The following is a 20,537-nucleotide window of genomic DNA, read 5'->3' as shown; positions in this document are numbered from 1 at the left end:
GCCCGAGTCTTAGAAACGCAAGGTTAAAGTCAGCACAGAGAGGCGCTTATCTCTTATTTTTAAATCCAGTAGCTGTAGGCATGTATGTAATAAAAATATGCTACCCCTAGCTCCACATAGATGCTCTTGGGCATTTAGAATTAGCAAATAAAGTACAATTAATTACCAATACTAGGGCATAAAAGGTATTTGATCATCTGCATCTCTAACTGAATCAGGCGCTCCCCATGTGCATGTGCTGCATCTGCCTCTGGCTCGGCCTGCAGAATGGCAGACCACTTTACAGGCAGTCCAAGCAATCCCTGACCACTCACCCCCTCCCACACACACACTCTTTCTTATGCTCGCTGGCCCAGTCAGACCTGGTCACTGACTTACCTGATAGCTCTTTCTTGGGGCTACTGGGTGCCTGAATTGTTCTGGAGCTCGGGAGGCTGCTTCCTTTGGGGGTGTGGTCAGGTCAGCAAGCTGGGATTAGCTTGTCACAAGGAACTTCTCAGGCCCACCGTTTCCCATTCAATCAGGCTCACGGGAGGCCCAGAATGAACCAAGCGAAGCACCCTGAGGGAGAGGGGAGAGGCCCGGCCTGCAGGGCCACCATCAAAGCCCTGCTTTGTGAGCTCCTGCTTGGAGCTCTGTTCGGCCATGTGGAAGCTACTTCACTGGGATCTGGGCCAGCCCCGTCTCATTTTCCTGCCCTCTCTCTTCTCAAACTGGGAGGCAGGGGAGCCTGGGAGAATACTCCCTCTCCACAAAGGGCAGGACATATAGAGAAGTGAAGAGAAATTGTAAATGTGACCAATGCTGCAACCCAGGCCTGTGGTCCACCGTCCCACATGCAGAGGAAAACGGAGCCCGCAGGGCTGAGCGGGGGAGGACCCGCTAGGTATCCCAGGCTGGCCTCAAAACACACTGCCTACTTTTTTGTATGTGTTTCTAGGATGCTGAAGATTGAACCTAGGGCCTGACACATAGAAGAACTCTATTACACCCTCAGTCTCTGCCTCCTTTTGTGTAGCTAAGGCAAGGAAGCAGGGGTGTGGCGCGGGCAGATTTGCCTTGTCCGCGTTTCAATCCTTGCTCCAGCACCTTTCTCACTGTGAGGTAACTTCCCCACGATGTGACTCAGTCCCCTCTGAGAACTGGGATGACTAGAGATCCAGCTGGGGCTGTGGGGGAAGTCTTGAGATGAACGCAAAGTACCCACTTCAGGGGCTTAGCTGCCTGATCCCCGGCAAGTGTTCCGCGGAGGAGCTCTCGTAGTTGTGCACAGTGCAGAACCAGTGGGTACCTAGGTGAAGGGAATGCATCTAACCAGCCAGAAACCCCTGATTAGCCCCTCAGCAGGGTGCCACGGCCTCTGACTAGGTATATCACTGGGGTATGAGGGATGCAAGTCCTTTAGATCATTCCCTGCGTGGGATTCCAGAGTCAGGGAGCTCCCTACTTCCACCAGAGACTGTAAGTAAACACATCTTCAGTCTGGGCCCAAGCAGCCCACCTTTGATTCTGGTTCTCTCTCCTCGAAGTGCTCAGGGTAGGGTTGAGTTCGTCCAGCCACGGAAATGTTCTGATCTCACCACAGTTCGGGACTTACATATCCTAAGGAGGTGGCATCAAAGGATACTACCTTGATCTTAGACCTCCAACTTCCGGGATTCCGATAGAATGAATTTCTATTGGTTAATTCACCTAGGCTGTGGCTTGTTGTTTTGCCCGAGGAACCTCACTGGCTATGATAAGAATTAGAGTCCCAGTTGCCCCCTAAGCTGCTAAGATGTTCCGTAAGGACCAATGAAAGCCATTCATCACAAAGCACCCCTGTGTACCAAGAGGATTATATATTCCATGACATGGCCTAGTCGGAGAGGGCTGCCTAGATCCAACCTGTGGGTCATGACCCCTTGCGGGGGTTGATGGACCCTTTCATAAGGGTTGCGTATCAGATATCCTGCAAATCAGTTATTTACATTGTGATTCATAAAGGTGGCAAAATTACAATTATGAAGGAGCAACAAAAATCATTTTATGGTTGGGGGTCATCACAACATGAGGAAGTGTATTAAAGGATCGCAGCATTAGGAAGGTTGAGAAGCACTGGGCCAGAGCATCTCAGGACAGGAGCAGGCAGGAGGCCCTCAGGGGTAGAAGAGCTCCCTGTGGCACAACTTTCTGCTCACAGCCCTTCTCCTGCCTCCTCCTACCCTCCCCTCCCATCCCCAGAGTCCTGTTCATCTCTAGCTCCTCTGGCTAGAACAATGGTGCCACTGTCCTCATTGGCCCACAAACTTACACTGCTGCCCAGGCAGACACCCTTGGGTTCCCTGGCCTCCCCGGCCCCAGCTGACTGAGGAGATGGGAGGAGGGGCTTGCATTTGCAGGGTCAGCATATCAGTGCAAACGCCGTTCAACTTTGTTTCTGTCGTGAGCTGAAACGGATGGATGGTATTCGTATCACAATTTATTGAATTAAATAAAAAATATAACAGCTTTCTTGGATGCAATTTCCCAAGTAATGTTAATTTTGCTTGAAAAGTTGGCTATCAACAATCATCAGAATTTCATTCCAATCGTATTTGCCAATATTAACTTTTAGATCACAGGCATATGTGTGTACACATATATATTCAAACATATATGTCTATATACACACATGTATATATATGTATACATATATATGTGCATATACATATATCTATCAGAATGGGCGTGAAAGGGTTAAAGAGGCTGCACCATTCAGAAAGGTGTTCAGTAAGTCTTAGAAACTCAAGGGCAGAGCTGTTCTGGTACAGAAGCATTAGACCCAAGTTTAGGAAGCGTGCAAAGACATGCACACTTGTGTTATTTTTTTTTTAATGTGTGTACGTGAACACACATGTTTGTATCAGCAGCTGGGTATGCATGTGAAATGCAGGTCAGAGGACAACTGTTGGTGCCATGTCTTGGGTTCTGTCCCTTTTTTTTTTTTTTGGGGGGGGGGGAGACAAGTTCTCTCACTGGTCTGGAACTTTCCAGAGCTATGTGGCACAACTTTCTGCTCACAGCCTTTCCAAGTGACTTGCTAGCGAGTCCCCAAACCAGCCTGTCTGAGTCTCCCCAGTAAGTACCTACATAGTGGCTCACATAGGGAATCTAACTGGTGAACTGAATGGGAAAAGATTAGCTGCTTGTTAAGGAAGCCTGCACCTGAGTGGAAAAGCTGACGCTAATCCAAATCTATTCTTTATCTTCCTAACACTGTTAATGCTGGCCAGCCACGTGTGCTGTCGCATTTTCAACCCCAGGCACTTGGGAAATAGAAGCAGAAGGATTAGGAGTTCAAGGCCTGTCAGCACCTTAGCATTGCTTCTAGGCTCCGCCCAGCAGTTACCTAGCAACAGCCAGGTAGGCCTGGCTTGCTATAAAAGAGATTGTTTGGCCTCTCTTTGCTCTCTCTCTGTCCTTTCTCTCTCTCTCTCTCTCTCTCTCTCTCTCTGACTCCCTTTGTTCTCTCTGACCCCATTCTCCCTCTCCTCCTGCACCCCCCCAACCCCTGCTGTGTTCCTGGCTGGCCTTCTCTTTCTCTCTTCATGCCAGCTCCATATCTTCCTCTCTCCCCTCTTTCTCTGCCTCTACTCCTTTCTCAGCCCCTCTTCCCATGCTCCCAATTCTATTCTATACTAGACCCATCATATGGCTGGTACCTCAGGGGGGAGGGATGCCTTAATATGGGCTACCTGAGGTACCCTCACCCACTGCACCATACCGTGCTCTATAAAACATATCCTTGACTTTACAAAACTTTACATCCAGGCCAGTCACAGTTATGTGGCAAGTTAAAAGTCATCCTGGACTATGTGAGATTCTGTCTCAAAGAAACATAAGCACATAGTTAATGGTAACAAAAAACATAGGTACTATATCATTCATGTAACAGGATAGACATTCATACAGACAATTCAATAAGTGCTATGAGAGGCACACATGGAAACTCGGGGGTGCTAGTGAGTTTAGTCCATATAGACCTATTTAATCCATATAGACTGTCAACAGATTTACAGCTGAATGGTGCGGTCCCAGAAGGAGTTTGGAAAGAAGGTTTTGTGAGGAGATGGGATGAAGTTGTCTGATTCTTTTTTTTTTTTTTTTTTTTTTGGTTCTTTTTTTCAGAGCTGGGGACCGAACCCAGGGCCTTGCACTTCCTAGGCAAGCGCTCTACCACTGAGCTAAATCCCCAACCCCTGTCTGATTCTTTAGTGAAAGGATTCCTCTCAGGAATTGCCCTCCACCTCAGCTGTTGGGTTTTAGCTACTTCTCACAGTTCAATGTAGAGACAGAAAGGTAGAAGAGTCCTAGCAAGGAGCACGGGAAGACAGTTGTCGAGGTTTTGAATATGCTTGGCCTAGGGAGTGGCATTATTAGAAGTTATAGCCTTGTTGGAATAGATGTCACTGTGGCATGGGCTTTAAGACCCTCATCCTAGCCACCTGGAAATCAGTCTTCCACTAGCAGCCTTCAGGTGAAGATGTAGAACTCTCAGCTCCTCCAGCACCTTGCCTGCCTGGATGCTGCCGTGCTCCTGCCTTGATGATAATGGACCGAACCTCTGAACCTGTAAGCCAACCCCAATTAAATGTTGTCCTTATAAGAGTTGCCTTGGTAATGGTGTCTGTTCACAGAAGTAAAACCCTAACTAAGACAACAGCTGTTTCTTCCAGATCTGGTTACATAGACCCATTACCCTGATGTCCTTACCTACCCCTTCGTTCCCACTGCCACAGTCTAGACTAATACCACAGACAACTTACAGCCTCATCCGAGGGGCCCTACTTCACGTCTTCACACTCAGCTCACCATCAAACAAGCTCTGGGGCACTCATCTGACAAGGACATAGTTAGACAATATATCCATGCCCTCCCCCTCCCCACCATCCCTAACATTAAGGCAACTACAGGCCTCTGCTTCTTCTCTACCCTAAGCACCTTCACATGCTTAGTTAGCCAGGAGCTTGTTGATTCTGAGCACTGTGCACAGCTGCACCCTCAAACTAAAGTAGAATTTCGGTCCACTGCTTCATTGATCTTGATGGTGCACTCAGGTGTCTATTAACTGCTTCTGGAAAGGTAACAACTAAACGTTGAGGGTAGAGGTTAGCTTACACACACACACACACACACACACACCTGAACACACACACACACACACACACACACACACACACACACACACACACACACACACACACGCCTTCGGGTGCTTCCAATGCAAAAGACCTGAACTGCACACACACACACACACACACACACACAATGCAAAAGACACACACACACACACACACACACACACACACACACACACACACACACACACACACACACACGCCTTCGGGTGCTTCCAATGCAAAAGACCTGCCATCAATTGATTCACTCCCTTCTACACTGACTTCAAATACAGAGCTCTAAGAACGCTTAATCGGTCATCCGGAACGCGCATGCTCACTCTGAGGTCTCCCGTCCCATCCCACTCCTCCACCCTGAAAGCGGGTGAGCAGGTTGCATCCCCTTCTCCCGCGAATTTGGGCCATGATCTCCGCAAAGGTTCCCCTCCCCCTGTCATCTAAAATGGTACGCTCCATCAAATTAGGAAGTCGGAAGTGCGCCTTGGGGGCGGGACTTGTTGCTCTGGGAAACGGAAGTGCGGCTACGTGGAGTTGAGCGGGAATTTTGGAAGGATCCTGCGCTGAGGTTGAGGTGACTGTCTAGGGCCTGTGCTTACCGGGAGGGAAGAAGTGGGACGGTGAGGACAGGAGGGCTCCCCTTGCGACGTGGCGTCCCGCCGTACCTGGTTCCTGCGCATGGGTCGGGGACATCAGCTTTGGCGGGTTTCTCCGAGGCACGCCCCGCTCAGTCCTCCTTAATGGTCCTGCCCTGCAGGGTCAGCACCTACTTCTGGTGGGTCCCCCAGCCCGGTTTTGCGCGTGGAGCTCATGGGAAGACAGGCCATTGGCTTCACGTTGGATAGGCAGGATACTCAAAACGTGCACTCTGGAGCAGAACGGAACTCCAAAAGCTAACGACCCCACCGGATGTTTTATTTCGATTTTCGTTTACATAGCGTTTATTATAACATACAAAGCAATCACCTAGTCATCACTAAACGCTTACTTTTTTTTTTTTTCGGCACTGTATATAGAAGTTAGGATAGCAAAATCTACATTAGCTGCCCTGTTTTATAGTTTTTCCTTTTTGTTTTGTTTTTGAGCCAGTGTCTGAGATTGGCTACAAACTGTGTAGCTGAGGATGACCTTCTGATGCTGAGTACTGGAATTACAGGAGTGCATCACCATGCCGGGTTTACACAGTTCTAGGGTTACGACGTCATTAAACCCAGGGCGTCAGGCCTGCTGGGCAGTTCTACCAGCAGTTTAACCCTTTGGTCCACATCAGATATTTGTTAGTGCCTTAATATAAGCTTGTTACTGTGCTCAAGATAACAACGATAAACAAAACTGGAAACACTCATAGAACTGTAGACACCAGTGGGAGACCTAACCATAAATTTAAAATGTATTATTAAAAGGGGGAGGTGTGGCTGGTGAGATGGCTCAGCTGTTAAGAGCATTGGCTGCTCTTCCAAAGGCCCTGAGTTTAATTCCCAGCAACCACATGGTGGCTCACAACCATCTACAGGGTTCTACATCAACCATCTGATGCCCTCTTCAGACAGGCGGGTGTATATGGAGCACAGCACTCATACATTAAATAAACAAAATTTTTTTAAAAAGGTGGTAACTTTGTGGAAGGAATTTCACTGGTGTTTGTAGAGGATGTGAGGAAGAGCATTTAACCCGAGCATCTGAGGGGGAGTGGGTTGAGCCGAGGTCTGAAGATTTTGTGGAAATTGAGAGCAAGGATGGAAGGGTGGGTATTTTGTTTCAGATGAGAAATTGTTTATAAGGACGTCTTGGATTTGAAGGACAGGAAACAATTCATTGTTTTTAGAAGAGTGCTAAAATTAGAAACACAATTAGCTCTATGTCCCTTTTTGTGACTTAAATGCTCATTACCTACAACTGCTCCTTTATCACAAAGTCTGAACCGTAATTTACTGGTTTGGGGATGGGTAAGTGTGTAAGAGCGTACTTGATACAGAAGGTGTAAAACCCAGTGTGAAGATCCACGGCTTCAGAATGGGAGTTCTAACTGTGTTCACTGACGCGTGTAGACTTTGGGTCTGCTTAATTCCATAATGCGATTTTTTTTCTAATTCTTTATTTAACATAATAACAAAAAGAATAGAGTGATAAAGGAAGTTAGGCATGGGCTTAGGCCGTACAGGACATGTGTATGGAGCTGCTCTCTGAGGCTAGAAGAGAGTTCCAAGCAGTTGTGAGCCACCTGATGTGGGTGCTAGGAATGGAATTCAGTACTTCTGCAAGAGCAGTGGAGGCTCCAGCACTGAGCCATCTCCAGTCCCAGGACTCGTGTGTGTGTGTGTGTGTGTGTGTGTGTGTGTGTGTGTGTGTGTGTGTGTGTGTGACATGAGGTCTTTTTGGGTGACCCTGGCTGTCCTGGAGTTCACTGTGTAGACCAGGCTTGCCTAGAGCCCACAGATATCCATGTGCCTCTGCCTCCCATGTACTGGGATTAAAGGAATGTGCCACTGCCACCTGGCTTCCTTCCTTTTTCCTTCCTTCCCCCCTCCTTTCTCTTTTTCCTCCTCTCTTCCTCTTCCCCTTTCTCCTCCTTTTGGATTTTTTTCTAATAAGAAAGCAATGGAAAATTACTTCTAAGATAAGGATAGGTTGAAAGAGGGGAATAAGTGAAGAGACTATTTTTGTAGTGGTTCTGTGCTGGGCGATGGTGGCTTTGAAGTAATGTCCAAGTAGAGGTGGGAGGTAGTCAGAGCCAGCTTTGGGGATGGTTGGATAGGACTTGGTAGTGGACCTGGAGGGTGAGAGAGGTTCCTGAGGGTTGGCCCAGGTTTCTGGGTGGAGCTGCTGAGTGGATGTTGTTGGGAGCAGGAGGAGAGGAGAGGGTGGGTTCTCCCTGCAGCCTGCATTTGCCTCTTCACTTCTGCACTACTCCGTCCTGTGTCCAATGTGCCCCGTGCATCTCTTCCACTGCTCAGGTCGTGTCGTTGTCCCCCCACCCCCATCTCCACTGACACAGCTCAAGGGCACCTCTAAGTTTCTTCTTTCTCCACGTTCCCTTCCCACTTTGATTTGCATATTAATCTGATGTTCAGTTTGCCTGCAAGACTGTTTTCCATCTCCTCAGACTCTCTTACTCGCAAACGTTTTGATGGTTGTCATTAATCTAAGTTCCTTCTCCGACACTTGAGATCTTGTTTCGTCCCAGACCCTCTCTCGAGCCTTCTTACTGCTCCACTCCCTTCACAGCCAGTCTCCCTCTGTCCCCCACACAGTGCTCAGTTCCGACCGCCATGCCTTTGTTCACGAGGCCCTCCTTCCCAGTACTGTACATCAGCTGGTCGTCTTGGCTACCTAAATTTAGTCTCTTAATTTCCAGCTCAGACTTTCCTCCTGACAACATTTTGAGTGTCACTAGCGCCTCACTGGTTTTGGTTTTGTTCTTCAGTTTGTTGAGACAGAGTCTCTTGTAGCCTAGGCTGGGCTCTAACTCACCGTGTAGCTGAGTGCTGGTCTTGAACTCCTAAGCCTGCCTTTCCTTTTCTTGGTATGAGCGAAACAGCTAGTGCATGTGATCATCTCCCCCACCCTCTACAAGTCGCCCCCATTTCCCTGCTCTCACTCTCTTGTTTGTTTGTTTGTTTTTTTCTTTTGGAAGGCCTAGGAATTGAACCCAGGGCCTTGTGCATACTAAGCAAGCCCCATACCACTGAGCCACATCTTCAGCCTCACTCGTTTTTATTATACCATCCAAGTGGCTCTTACCATTTACGATGCCATTGGTTAACTTGTTGAACAATATTTTAGGGTATGTTTATATAGTCCTAGTTATTTGCAATATATTTGATATAGAGCTAACTGTTCTTTTGGCTTTAAGTATTATGTTGAATGGATGGGGAAAATGTGTACAAAGGCTATGAAATCACGTACAGAATTGTGGGGAATTCTTAAGACTTGACCAGGGTGAGCATCATCTCCTTATGCTCGGCTCTGTCTGCTGAGCGTGCCCGTGTTGTCTGTAACAGGCATGACTTACTCAGGTTTACTTCTAGAAGCTTCCAACTGTGACTGGTTTTTTGTTTGTTTGTTTGTTTTTGTTTTAACTCACAGTTCTCTGATATGAGCAAGCATGGATCTGAAAATTTTATCTCTAGCAACAGATAAAACTACAGACAAACTGCAGGAATTTCTTCAAACCCTGAAAGCTGATGACGTGAGTACGGTCAAAGGCTGTGTGGTGTGGGCGGGAAAGAGCACAGCAGCCACTGAGCCATGGGGATGCTCTGGCGGGCTCTCTCGCCAGTGTTAGGAGACGAGGGTTTACTTGGTAAACATGGACAGACACCGAGCTGTAAGCTGCAATCCTGCTATCAGGGAAACCTACAAGATTGTAAGTTCTGTCTGAACTAAAAGGAAAGTACAGAGAGGGTGAGGTGCAGTTCAGGGGCAGAAGACTCTCTTGGTGCCCACAGGCCCCCAGATGCAGTCCCCAATGCTATAAAACCCCAAACAAGCAATCAAACAAAAACGGCGTGCTGAGATTAAATGGGACAATGAAAGCCATTTGTAATTAGCTTTAAATCAGAAATAACCTTAGACCGCCTTTGCAGTGAGTGTTTACAAAGCCTTATATTTTTGGTTTTTCATTTTTTTATTCTGTGTGTGTTTTGCCTGCATGTGCATTGTGTACATATGGTGCCCATGGAAGCCAGGAGGCCATCAGGTCCCTTAGACTTGACGTTACTAACAGATGGTTGTGAACCACCATATAGGTGCTGGGAGTCAAGCCTGTGTCCTCTGGAAGCACAGCAGGCACTGTTAACTGATGAACCATCTCCAGCCCGAGTCGGTATACTCGTGTGGTCCTCAGGGCCGTCGCATCTGAAGCTACGTAGAGGCTGCAGCTTGGGTGCGAAGCACTAGTTCACTTGCTGATGTGTCCTCGTTTACGTTCTTCTGTAAAGAGAATAGGTTCATAGGCAAAAAAAAATTTTTTTCTTAATTACTGGTAAAATAAAACCAATGCCTGAATCTCCACTGTGAATCCATGATTTTAAAAATGAATAGTGATGTGGTTAGCTACTTGGCATGTTGCCCTTTTGTCTCAGAACAGAGAGTGTAAGCTCTGACAGAACCCGGGTAGACATGAGCAGTGTGCTCTGGTAAGCCCTCTGGGTAATTTAGGCGCTTACTAAAACCAAAATCTCACCGTTGTCGGTACGTGCTGCCACCTTCCAGGTGGTTCCTTACATCTGAAATTAAGAATTGTTGACTGACTTCCTTCTCGGCAGGCATCACTCTGCCTTCCTTTACCATTAGACCATCTGTCTCCTAAAGGACCTCAGACACGATGGCTCAAGTAATAACAGTTTGTTTCCTGTGTCTGGGCAGTAGGGTCCAGATCAAGGCGCTGGCTCCTTCCAAAACTGTGGTGATGTGTTCTGGGTCCATGCCTTAATTTCTCATCATTTTGCAGTGACCTGCATAGCTTGATTCTGGAACCCTGACTCGGAGTAGCAAGGGAATGAAGAAACGAACTGATTTACTAGTAAAATCACAGAGATAAACACAAAAAAAGCTGGCCAACTGCTCGCCGCAGCAACCCGGGACCTCAGCACGTTTCTTGTGCACAACACCAGGGGTTGGAATTAGCTAGTCTCCATAGGTGTCTACAGGCCAGCAGTCTCAGCTGAAAAGCACTGAGGAGGAAGCTGCCGCGGCCTGTTTTTGCATACACTAATAAATCATTCGTAACACTTGTGCTTAGACTAGGGGAAGGCTCTGCCTTTCTGAGACTAACCTGGGGGAAAGGCTTTGCTGATTTCCAGCGTGGATCCAAGCCTTGGCCCTCAACATGGCTGTGCTATGTCCTCAGGACGTCATCTGCTCTTCACATATCCAGGCAGTCTCCCGGCAGGCGTCTCTTGTGCCTGGTCGTCGCCACCACCCATCTACCTTCCTAAGAAGTGGCTCTCGATTCCAGTCAGCAGCTTCTCATGCACATAGATGAAGCCCAGGCTTCTTAATCCGGCCCTCGCCTGTCGCCCCAACCCTTTCCTTCCTTACCGCTCACCTGACGTGGGTCTTCTCTCGGTCCGAGCACTTGCTCTGTCGGGGCCTCCTTCTCTGTGTACACAGCCAGCCCTTTCTTACCTGCCCAGTCTCTGCTTAGGTCTCTGACCTGGGAGGTTTGCTGGCTCCACCTGCTCTTGGCTTCCCTCTCCTCCAGCTACTGTCTCAGCTAGGTTTTCGTCATCTGTACGACATTTCTTGGTCTTTCTCATAAACTCTGAGTCAAATTGCCCTGTCCATTTTGTTCACCCTTAGACTGGTCTCTGAAGAAGTGTGTGCATTAGAAGTATCACAGACGAGTGGGTGGGCCTCTCTGAATCATGCCACGGCACCCGGCGCTAACGAAAGAGTTAATAAATATTTGTGGAATGAAACCCCGTATCCCACCTTTGGGAGTTTGAAATAAAGTCTTACTGTGTAATGTACACAGACCTTGAGCCCCCACCTCAGCCTCTCAAATACTGGGGTGAAAGACATGAACTGCTATATCTGGCTTTATAAATTTCTGAATAGCTATTAGGGTTTGGTTTTGTTTTGTTTTGTTTTTGAAACAGGGTCTCTAGCCCAAGCTGCTATTAAACTGCTCAGCCAAGGATAACCTTGGACTTCTGATACCCCTGCCTACATCTGGGGATCACTGGTGTTACAGGTGTGTGGCCACTGCACCCAGGTTTTGGAGTGCAAGAGTTCGAACCCAGAGTGTTGTGCGTACTGGGCAAGTACATTACCAGCTGAGCTGCGGCCCAGCCTGGCCCAGCTCTTGTCTATATTTTTGATTTTTTTTTGTTTGTTTTTTGTTTTTTTGAGAAGCTTCACTTTGTGGCTCTTGCTGGACTTGTAGTTGCTGTGTATCCTAGGCTGGCCTAGAACTCATGAACATCCTCCTGCTTCATCCTGAAGTGCTGGGATTTCAGGTCTGCATCGCTGTGCCTGGCTTTAATCTTGGCTGCCCGGGATTCTCCTGGGCTCTCCCTGCTCTATGGAAAAGGAGTACTTGTGTGCTTCAGTCTGGCCTGAAGCCAGCAGAACCTGCTCCATTCTGCAGACCGAGGTCCTTCAGGGAGAGACGTGTGATTGTTTTCTCCTCTGCTTGCAGTTGGCCAGTCTCCTTCAGAGCCAAGCAGTGAAAGGAAGAGCTGTTGGAACGTTCCTGAGAGCCATCCTCAAAGGTGATTGGCGCCCCTTGCAGTGTACCTGTTGGGAGATTGGTTCTCTTTGGGTGTCATTGCTGTTTGAAGCCCCACTGGGACATTCTCTGTTCAGGGTTCTATAGACTCGACTGAAGCAGTGCTCTCCTCAGGGGGATGTTCAGGTACCTTACTGAAGGGAATCAGAATGCCAACCAGATTGGTGTTGCCGGTTTGGGGGCCTGTAAAGAGTCCCTAAACTCTGCTTTGGTTCCTCAGCCTTTTCGGACTGTGGAGACGAGAATAAGATGTGTCTAGCACTCACCGAGGACCTAGGGAGCTATGGATTTGAGTGAAATGGAGTATCTTTATGCCTCATACAGAGCCTCAATGCCCAGTGTAACACATTTGTTTCATTTTCTTGAGCAATGGCTCCATGTTTAGATTGTGACCCAGAGTGGATTCATAAATTAATTAATTATAGACAGGATCTCACTATGTAGCCCCAGCTGGTCTGGAACTTGCTTTATAGACCAGGCTGGCCTTGAACTCACAGAAATTCACCTGCCTCCGAGTGCTGGGATTAAAACTGTGCACCAGTATGCTTAGCCCTAAATATTTTTCTTTTCGTGTGTGTGTGTGTGTGTGTGTGTGTGTGTGTGTGTATGTATGTGTATGTGGGCGCACGTGCGCCCATAGAGGTTAAAGGAGGGTGTTGGACCCCCTGGCACTAGAGTTACAGGTGGTTTGTAAGCCGCCTGATGTGGCTGGTAGGAACTGAATGAACTCAGGATCTTTGTAAGAGCAGAACGTACTCTTAACTGTTGAGCCATTTCTCCGAGCCCATCCTCAGCCCCTCTTTTGGCATAGGTCTCTGTAGTGTAGGTGGGCTCAGTCTCACATAGTCCTCCTGCTTTAGCTTCCTGGGTGCAGGGATCACAGCTGCGCACTGCTGTGCCTGTCTCCAGGTTCTTGGTTTGTTTTTAGGTTTTGAGACAGGATCTCACTACACTTAGGCCTTGAAACTGTGATCCTTCTGCCTCAACCTCCCACCTACTAAGATATAGATAGAATCTACAAGCCCAGGTGTGGTACAAGAAAATTCTACAAGTCAAAAACTAAAAGTGGCTTTAGTCCACTCATGAGGCAGAGGCAGGAGGATGGCTGTGAGTTCAAGCTCAACCTGGTTTACATAAGTGAGTTCCAGGAAAGCCAGGGCTACACAGAGAGACTCTGTCTCAGGAAAAAAAAAATGGCCTTAGTCTTGACAGTTATTTTTAGTTGGCTTATTTCTATTTCTCCACAGAAATGTAATTTCAACTGCAAGGGCACAAAAACACCCCACAGTTCATTTAGCTGAGTCGGCCTTTATGGAAACTCGTTCTGCGTTTTCTGGATATATGAGGGAGAAAGAAATGATGAAACAGTAATGGCAAATGCCTGTTTGTATTTCAAGAAGAAATATGGACAGCTCCTTCCTTAGCCAGATAAACCCAGGCGGATTATTGTGGCTCCACTTTTGCGACTAGCTTGTATTTAAAAACATGGACAGCCTACATGACCGTGTCGTAAATTATCACAGATTCATAGAAACCAATTTGCAGTCATTGCTGTCCTGGTAAGTTGGCCAGATGTGCAATCTGCAGTTACACGATGACATTTTAAATATAGATATAGATATAATCCACATACCAAGATAAGTCATCCTTTTAAAGTGATTACTCAGTGTGACCCGACTATCCTAGACTCTGCAGACCAGGCCGGCCTCAAACTCAAGAGATCTGCCTGCCTCTGCCTCTTGAGTGCTGGGATCAATGGAGTGCAGCACCAGGCCTAGCTAAAATATATGTTTTGTTTTGTTTTGTTTTGTTTTAACTGAGATAGTTGTCATTAATAGCTTATCTCCTTAAACTATTAATTCAGTGGCGTTTAGTATTTTAGAGTTGTGTATCTATCACCACAGTGAATTTGTTGTTTTGAGAGGGGTCTTGGTATGTCTTAGTTAGGATTTCTATTGCTGTAAGGAGACACTATGACCAGTATGTCTTAATTAGTGTTCTGTTGCTGTGAAGAGACACTTTGTCTTGTAAAAGAAAGCATTTAATCAGAGGTTTAGTCTGTTATCGTCACTAAGGAGTACACAGGCACACTTGGTGCTGGAGAGCTAGCTGAGAGTTCTACCTCTGGGTCAGCAGTCAGCAGGAAGAGGGAATAAGCCCCTGGGCCTGGCTTGAGCATCTGAAACCTGAAAGCACATAGCCAGAGACGCACCAACTCCAGCAAGGCCTGTCCCTATTGTGCCACTCCCCATGAGCACACAGTGTGCAGCCTTGGCTGGTCTGAAGCTCACTATGTAAATTAGACTGGCATCAAACCTACGGATCCTCCTGAGTGCTGAGATCAAACTTGTGCAACATCACAATGAATTTTACTTTTCTCAAATGAAAATCTACACTAATAGTTGTCATCTCTGCAAACCCCAAGCCATCCCTGTCCAAAGACACCTAATCTGCCTTCGATCTCCATAATTCTGCTCCTCAGGACACTGTATATCAAATCTTTACCCGCACAGTGCTCGCATGCACAGGTCTGTGTATGTGTGTGTGTGTGTGTGTGTAAATGCAGGTGTGCACATGTCATGAAGCACATGTAAAAGTCCGAGGACAGCCTTAGGTGTCCATCTCTGCCTCTCATTGTCTTTGGGACAGGATCTCTGCTTTCCCACTGCATCTTTGAGGCTGGCTGGCCCAGAAGCTTCCAGGACTCTCCTTTTTCCACCTCCCATCTCCCTGTTGGATCACAGAGGCTCACGCTATACATACAGTTGTTTGTTTTTTTTTAATGGGCCCTGGGATTTGAACTCCGGTCCTCACACTTGCATGGAAAGCACTTTGACCCACTGATCCAAGTCCCTAGCCTAATATCCCCTCCTTTCCCCTCCCTCCTCTGCCTCCCAAATGCTGGGTTAAAGGAGTGCTCTACTGTGTCCAGGTGGTTTTTCTTATATAGATGCTCCTCTGGCTTACTCTTTGGCTCATTCTGGAATTGAGTTTGTCTCCTTTTGTCCGTGTTCTTGTATCTTACTTATGGAAGAGACGGGATTTCCCTGTCCTTACTCTACTGACCAAACTTAGCGATAATGTTCTGACTTCAAGTGTTAAGCTTGGGTAAGCGAAAGCCCATTCCCAAATTGCTACACCGTTTGAATAATATAATGTGACAGAATGTGTTAGTGAAGCAGATGACACGACAGTCCGTTTGTTTTGGCTAACCACACACTTCATCAGAACCCCTCCATGTCACTGTTCCAGCACCGTTGTTCTGCTTCAGTGTTGCCTTAGAGACCTGTTCACGTTTCCTATTTATACCCTTGCTTGAGCTTCCCTTCTTTTTGTGTTTGTCCTGCTCTCCTGTTTAAAACATCGAGGCTCCCCCTGCTCTGAGGAAGATGGAGCCCTTAGGAGATACAAGATATATTCTTGCTGTATCCAGCTGGTCGAATCAGGAGATTTGCAGCAAGACGTTGCATCGGAGATCATAGGATTACTGATGCTGGAGGTAAGACGGAAGGGAAATGTCAAGGGCCAAACCTAATCTAGTTCCTGCACAGGAGTAAGAGCTTGGCTTACAGCATGCGCCAGTACGGTGTAAACCACGTAGAGCATGCTTATCTGGTGGTACCGTAGACGTAAATCTCCTTGTAGGTCTTGAAAGCATTAAGGGATTGACGGAGGTGATGGAGGAGCCTAACCTTTGAACTCCTTTACAGTTACAAACATGGAACAGAGCAGCACAATTCCGTGAGACCCTTCTAGTGCCTGTTGTGGGAGGTTGCGCCCTTCACTATTTCAGCAGTAGACTTATTTCACATGAAGTTTTCTTTTTTTTTTAAAAGAAACATTTATTTATTATATATGAGTACACTGTAGCTGTCTTCAGACACACCAGAAGAGGGCATCAGACCCCATTATAGATGGTTGTGAGCCATGTGGTTGCTGGGAATTGAACTCGGGACCTCTGGAAGAGCAGTCAGTGCCATCTCTCCAGCCCTCACATGAAGTTTTCAAACGTCGGATTCCTGTTTAACATTTTCTTCTTGAACTTTCAGGTTCACCATTTTCCAGGCCCGTTACTTGTTGACTTGGCCAATGACTTTGTGGGTGCTGTCAGAGAGGACCGCCTAGTGAATGGAAAATCTTTGGAGTTACTACCCATCATCCTTACTGCCTTGGCTACTAAGAAGGAAGGCCTGACTTGTGGGAAAGGTAATTCTCTTCAGGTTCTACTGACTTTTTCTTTATTATTTTTTCTCCATATCATGAATCCGTTTTTTCATCCATTTTTTGCCTTAGGTGATTTGAATGGGGAAGAATGTAAGAGGCAGTTGATTGACACCCTGTGTTCTGTCAGGTGAGTCTCATGAAAGTGTAGGAGCGTCTCAGAACTACACATGGCCAAAAGCCTAATACTGATTCCTTCCGGAATTGATATTTGTAAAGTTTTTTTGTTGTTGTTCTTATTGTTGTTGCTGTTGGGGAATTTTCTTTTGTTTACTTTTTTCTTGTTAATTATACAAATTAATGGGTTTCTCTCTCTCTTTTTTTTTTTTTTTTACTAATTTTTAAACACTAGGTTACAAAGTAATGAGTTTTATTATGGCATTTTCATCCGTGTGTCATTATAGATTAGTTAACTGTTCATTAATCCCTCTCCGTTGTACTCTTCATTTCCCCTTTCTCCCCTCTGCCCTCAGATCGTCCCTGCCTTCTGTCTGCCTGCCTGCCTGTCTGTCCCTCTCTCTCATACACACACATACACACACACACACACACACACACACACACACACACACACACACACACACACGGTAATTTTGTTTATTGTTTTGAGACTGGGTTTCACTGTGTTAACAGCTTAAGCTGTGTTAACTGTCCTGTTCAAATAATTTCTCTGGAAAAAAAAATTGCAGTGATGTGTTTGTTTACCTAAGTGACATTATGTAAGTATGTATGTGAACGGTGTCTCGAGTAGTAAATTGGGTGGTTTGTGAACGTGTGCTTTTTTAAAGTTATAACTTATGCACTCTGTGACATATATAAAGCGTATATAAAATGTATCTAGAGTATGCATGTGAACATGTATAAAGTGTGCATGTGTACATGTGTAAAGTGTGCTTGTGAACGTGTGTAAAGTGTGCATGTGAACGTGTGTAAAGTGTGCATGGGAACGTGTATAAAATGTGTTTGCTCCCCGTGATTTTACTGGCGTTGGCTATTATCAGGGTGGTTTGTTTGTTTGTTTGTTTGGCATGAACCTCACCATGTGTTTTGGTTTTCTAGTCTGGGGAATTAAAGACTAAGTATTCATCCTGTTTATTCATGTCTGCATATCTAAGCAGGCGGGGTCTCGTTAGCCCTCAGACCTGCTGCGTGGGGAGGAGACTTTGAACTTGAGCTTTGGGCTTCATGCTGCCTCTGAAGTGACAAGGTCCCAGGACCACCATGCCCGGCTGTTGTTTTAAATTATTTGTCTCACTTCCCAGTATTGAAAGCCAAACTTGAAATACTACACCTTTCTTTATAAGTTTTATAAATTGTGTATAAAAGAGTTGTACTGGCTGGTTTTGTGTGTGAACTTGACACAAGCTGGAGTTATTGCAGAAAAAGGATCTTCAGTTGTGGAAATGCCTACACGAGACCCAGCTGTAAGACATTTTCTCAATTAGTGATCAAGGAGGAGGACCCAGCCCATAGTGGGTGGTGCCGTCCCTGAGCTGGTGGTCTTGGGTTCTATAAGAGAGCAGGCTGAACAATCCAGGGGAAGCAAGCCAGTAAGAAACATCCCTCCATGGCCTCTGAAATCAGCTCTTGCTTCCTGACTTGCATGAGTTCCAGTCCTGCCTTCTTTTGGTGATGAACAGCAACATGGAAGTGTAAGCTGAATAAATCCTTTCCTCCCCAACTTGCTTCTTGGTCACAATGTTTGTGCAGGACTAGAAACCTGACTAAGACAGGAGTTAAAATGAAATAAACTCATTATTTTTCCAGATGGGCTCAACGATACGTGATCCAGCTCACTTCTATGTTCAAGTAAGCATTGTTTATGTGTCTTTGCATCAAGCTTGGTCTACAAACCTAGGAGGAGTTGAAGTGCATCGAGCTCACCCTCCCCTCTTTCTGAGTAGTGGCAGTGGTACCTCTGTTTTCTGCTTTGGAATTCCCTCCCCTCCCTCTCCTTTGGCTTAGTTTATTAAATGTATAAGTGCTTTTCTTTGAAATGACCTTATTTAGACAAATGTATTGGTCCCTTTAAAAGATTGTTCCTAAGAGAAAACCTAAAGAGGACTCCTATAGTCTAATATATACTTTTATTCTTTAACTCCAAATTGTATTTAAAGACTTGCTTTATTATTTCTTTATGTGTACACATGTATGTGAATGCCTGCAGAGGCCAAAAGTTGGGTGTGGGATCCCCTGGAGCTGTAGTTACAGGTGGTTTTGGGCTACTCATTGTGGGTGTTGAGAACCAAACTTCAGTCCCCTGAGAGAGCAAGTGTTCTTAACCACTGGGCAATCTTTTCAGCCATTCATTCATTCATTCATTCATTTTGTGTGGGGATGTGTGTGTGCACACATGTATATGTCTTTGCTACTTTGCAGGTACATATGTTTTGAGTATTGGTCTATGCAGGGAACAGAGGTTAACCTTGGGTGTCTTCCTTGACCATCCTCTGCCTTAGGTATTGACACATAGTCTCTTACCTGAACCCATAGCCTGCTGATTCGGTTATCCTAGCTAGTCAGCTTATCCAGAAATCCTGTCTTGGCTGAAATTATAGGTCCTAGGACTCCAGCCCTAGTCTTCATTCTTGCATAATAAATGTTTACCCCACCACTATATCTCCCTAGTCCCTAAATTTTCTTTCTTTCTTTCTTTTTCTTTTAAATTACAGAATGCCTGTATAGCTCTTTTTCTAAGATTTATTTATTTATTATATGTAAGTATACGTCGCTGTCTTCAGACACATCAGAAGAGGGCATCAGATCCCATTACAGATGGTTGTGAGCCACCATGTGGTTGCTGAGATTTGAACTCAGGACCTCTGGAAGAGCAGTCAGTGCTCTTAACCACTGAGCCATCTCTCCAGCCCAAACTTTATTTCTGTTTTTTTTTTTGTTTTGTTTTTTTTTTCTTTTTCTTTTTTTTTGGAGCTGGGAACCGAACCCAGGGTCTTGCGCTTGCTAGGCAAGCGCTCTACCACTGAGCTAAGTCCCCAACCCAAACTTTATTTCTTAAAAAGTGTTTGATAGAGTTTTGATTATTATAAAGCCCTGAATTTAACAAAGCACTAACGCTCTGGTGAGGCTTTCAAACCTCTGCTCCACAGGGATGTCCGTCTAATGCCAGAAGAGATGAAACTTGTGGTGGCCAAAGTGTTGACGATGTTTTCAAGGTTGAATCTTCAAGAAATTCCACCGCTGGTCTATCAGCTTCTGGTTCTCTCTTCCAAGGTACAAATAAAATAAGTTGCTTCTCCTTAATCTTGCGGCTTAAGCAGCTGTATCCATCTATCCTTTTCAGACTGTTGGTTTCCATACTACGACATACGTGTTTATGATCTGGGATGATTTGGTCGTGCTTTTCAGCCAAGGAGAAAGTATTGTTATGTTGTTATGTAATGAAGACCTCAGGGGGTGTGCTCTAAGCCACACTGACACTACAGTACCTGCCGTGTGACACAATTCCTGGAGACATGGGAGCCAACATCTACTCAAACCAGATAGGGAGCCAACAGCAGATCCAAGTCAGGGTACCCCCAAAGGCTGCCGTGGTGAACCAATAGGGTTTATCAGGGTCGCTCCGAGGAGTGTTACTTGCATGGGCAGAGATGACACAAAGACTACATTATCAAAAGCCCACCCCCTCAGGGTTGACAGTTCACAAACATTAGAACCCTGGGATGTCTGGCACACTTAGAGAGGCGGTGAAGCAGGGCGGAGGGAGCCTCTTCCAGGCAGCTCAGGCAGTCCCCACTGTTCCCAATCGGCTGGCAGTGTCTCTTGGCTGTGCTCCTGCTCGTATGTGCTGGAGGTGGATGGGGCCTGCTGTATCTCGTCAGGTTCAGGGACTTCCTGAAGCCTTTGCCCATCATTACTACCTAAGCTTAAGGAGGGTCCCTGCAGGACGGAATGATTTATCTAGGGGG

At 46.3% G+C, this 20,537-nt stretch overlaps 1 protein-coding gene across 1 annotated transcript in view; it reads left to right on the top strand.

Annotated features, from left to right (window-relative positions):
- Window positions 1-5,662: 5,662 nt before the first annotated feature.
- Fanci (FA complementation group I) overlaps window positions 5,663-20,537 on the top strand; it is a 55,364-nt gene continuing 40,489 nt past the window's right edge. The window contains exons 1-8 of the mRNA XM_032893383.1: window positions 5,663-5,730; window positions 9,243-9,345; window positions 12,301-12,373; window positions 15,759-15,889; window positions 16,440-16,596; window positions 16,684-16,741; window positions 18,379-18,420; window positions 19,719-19,842. Of these exons, the coding sequence (XP_032749274.1) occupies window positions 9,262-9,345; window positions 12,301-12,373; window positions 15,759-15,889; window positions 16,440-16,596; window positions 16,684-16,741; window positions 18,379-18,420; window positions 19,719-19,842 (669 nt within the window). The 5' untranslated portion in view covers window positions 5,663-5,730; window positions 9,243-9,261. The remainder of the gene's footprint in view (window positions 5,731-9,242; window positions 9,346-12,300; window positions 12,374-15,758; window positions 15,890-16,439; window positions 16,597-16,683; window positions 16,742-18,378; window positions 18,421-19,718; window positions 19,843-20,537) is intronic.

The sequence above is a fragment of the Rattus rattus genome, chromosome 2 (genome assembly GCF_011064425.1).
Source record: "Rattus rattus isolate New Zealand chromosome 2, Rrattus_CSIRO_v1, whole genome shotgun sequence".
Lineage (NCBI taxonomy): Eukaryota > Metazoa > Chordata > Mammalia > Rodentia > Muridae > Rattus > Rattus rattus.
The sequence above is the reverse complement of the archived record's forward strand: the minus strand, read 5'-3'. Positions and strand labels throughout refer to the sequence as shown.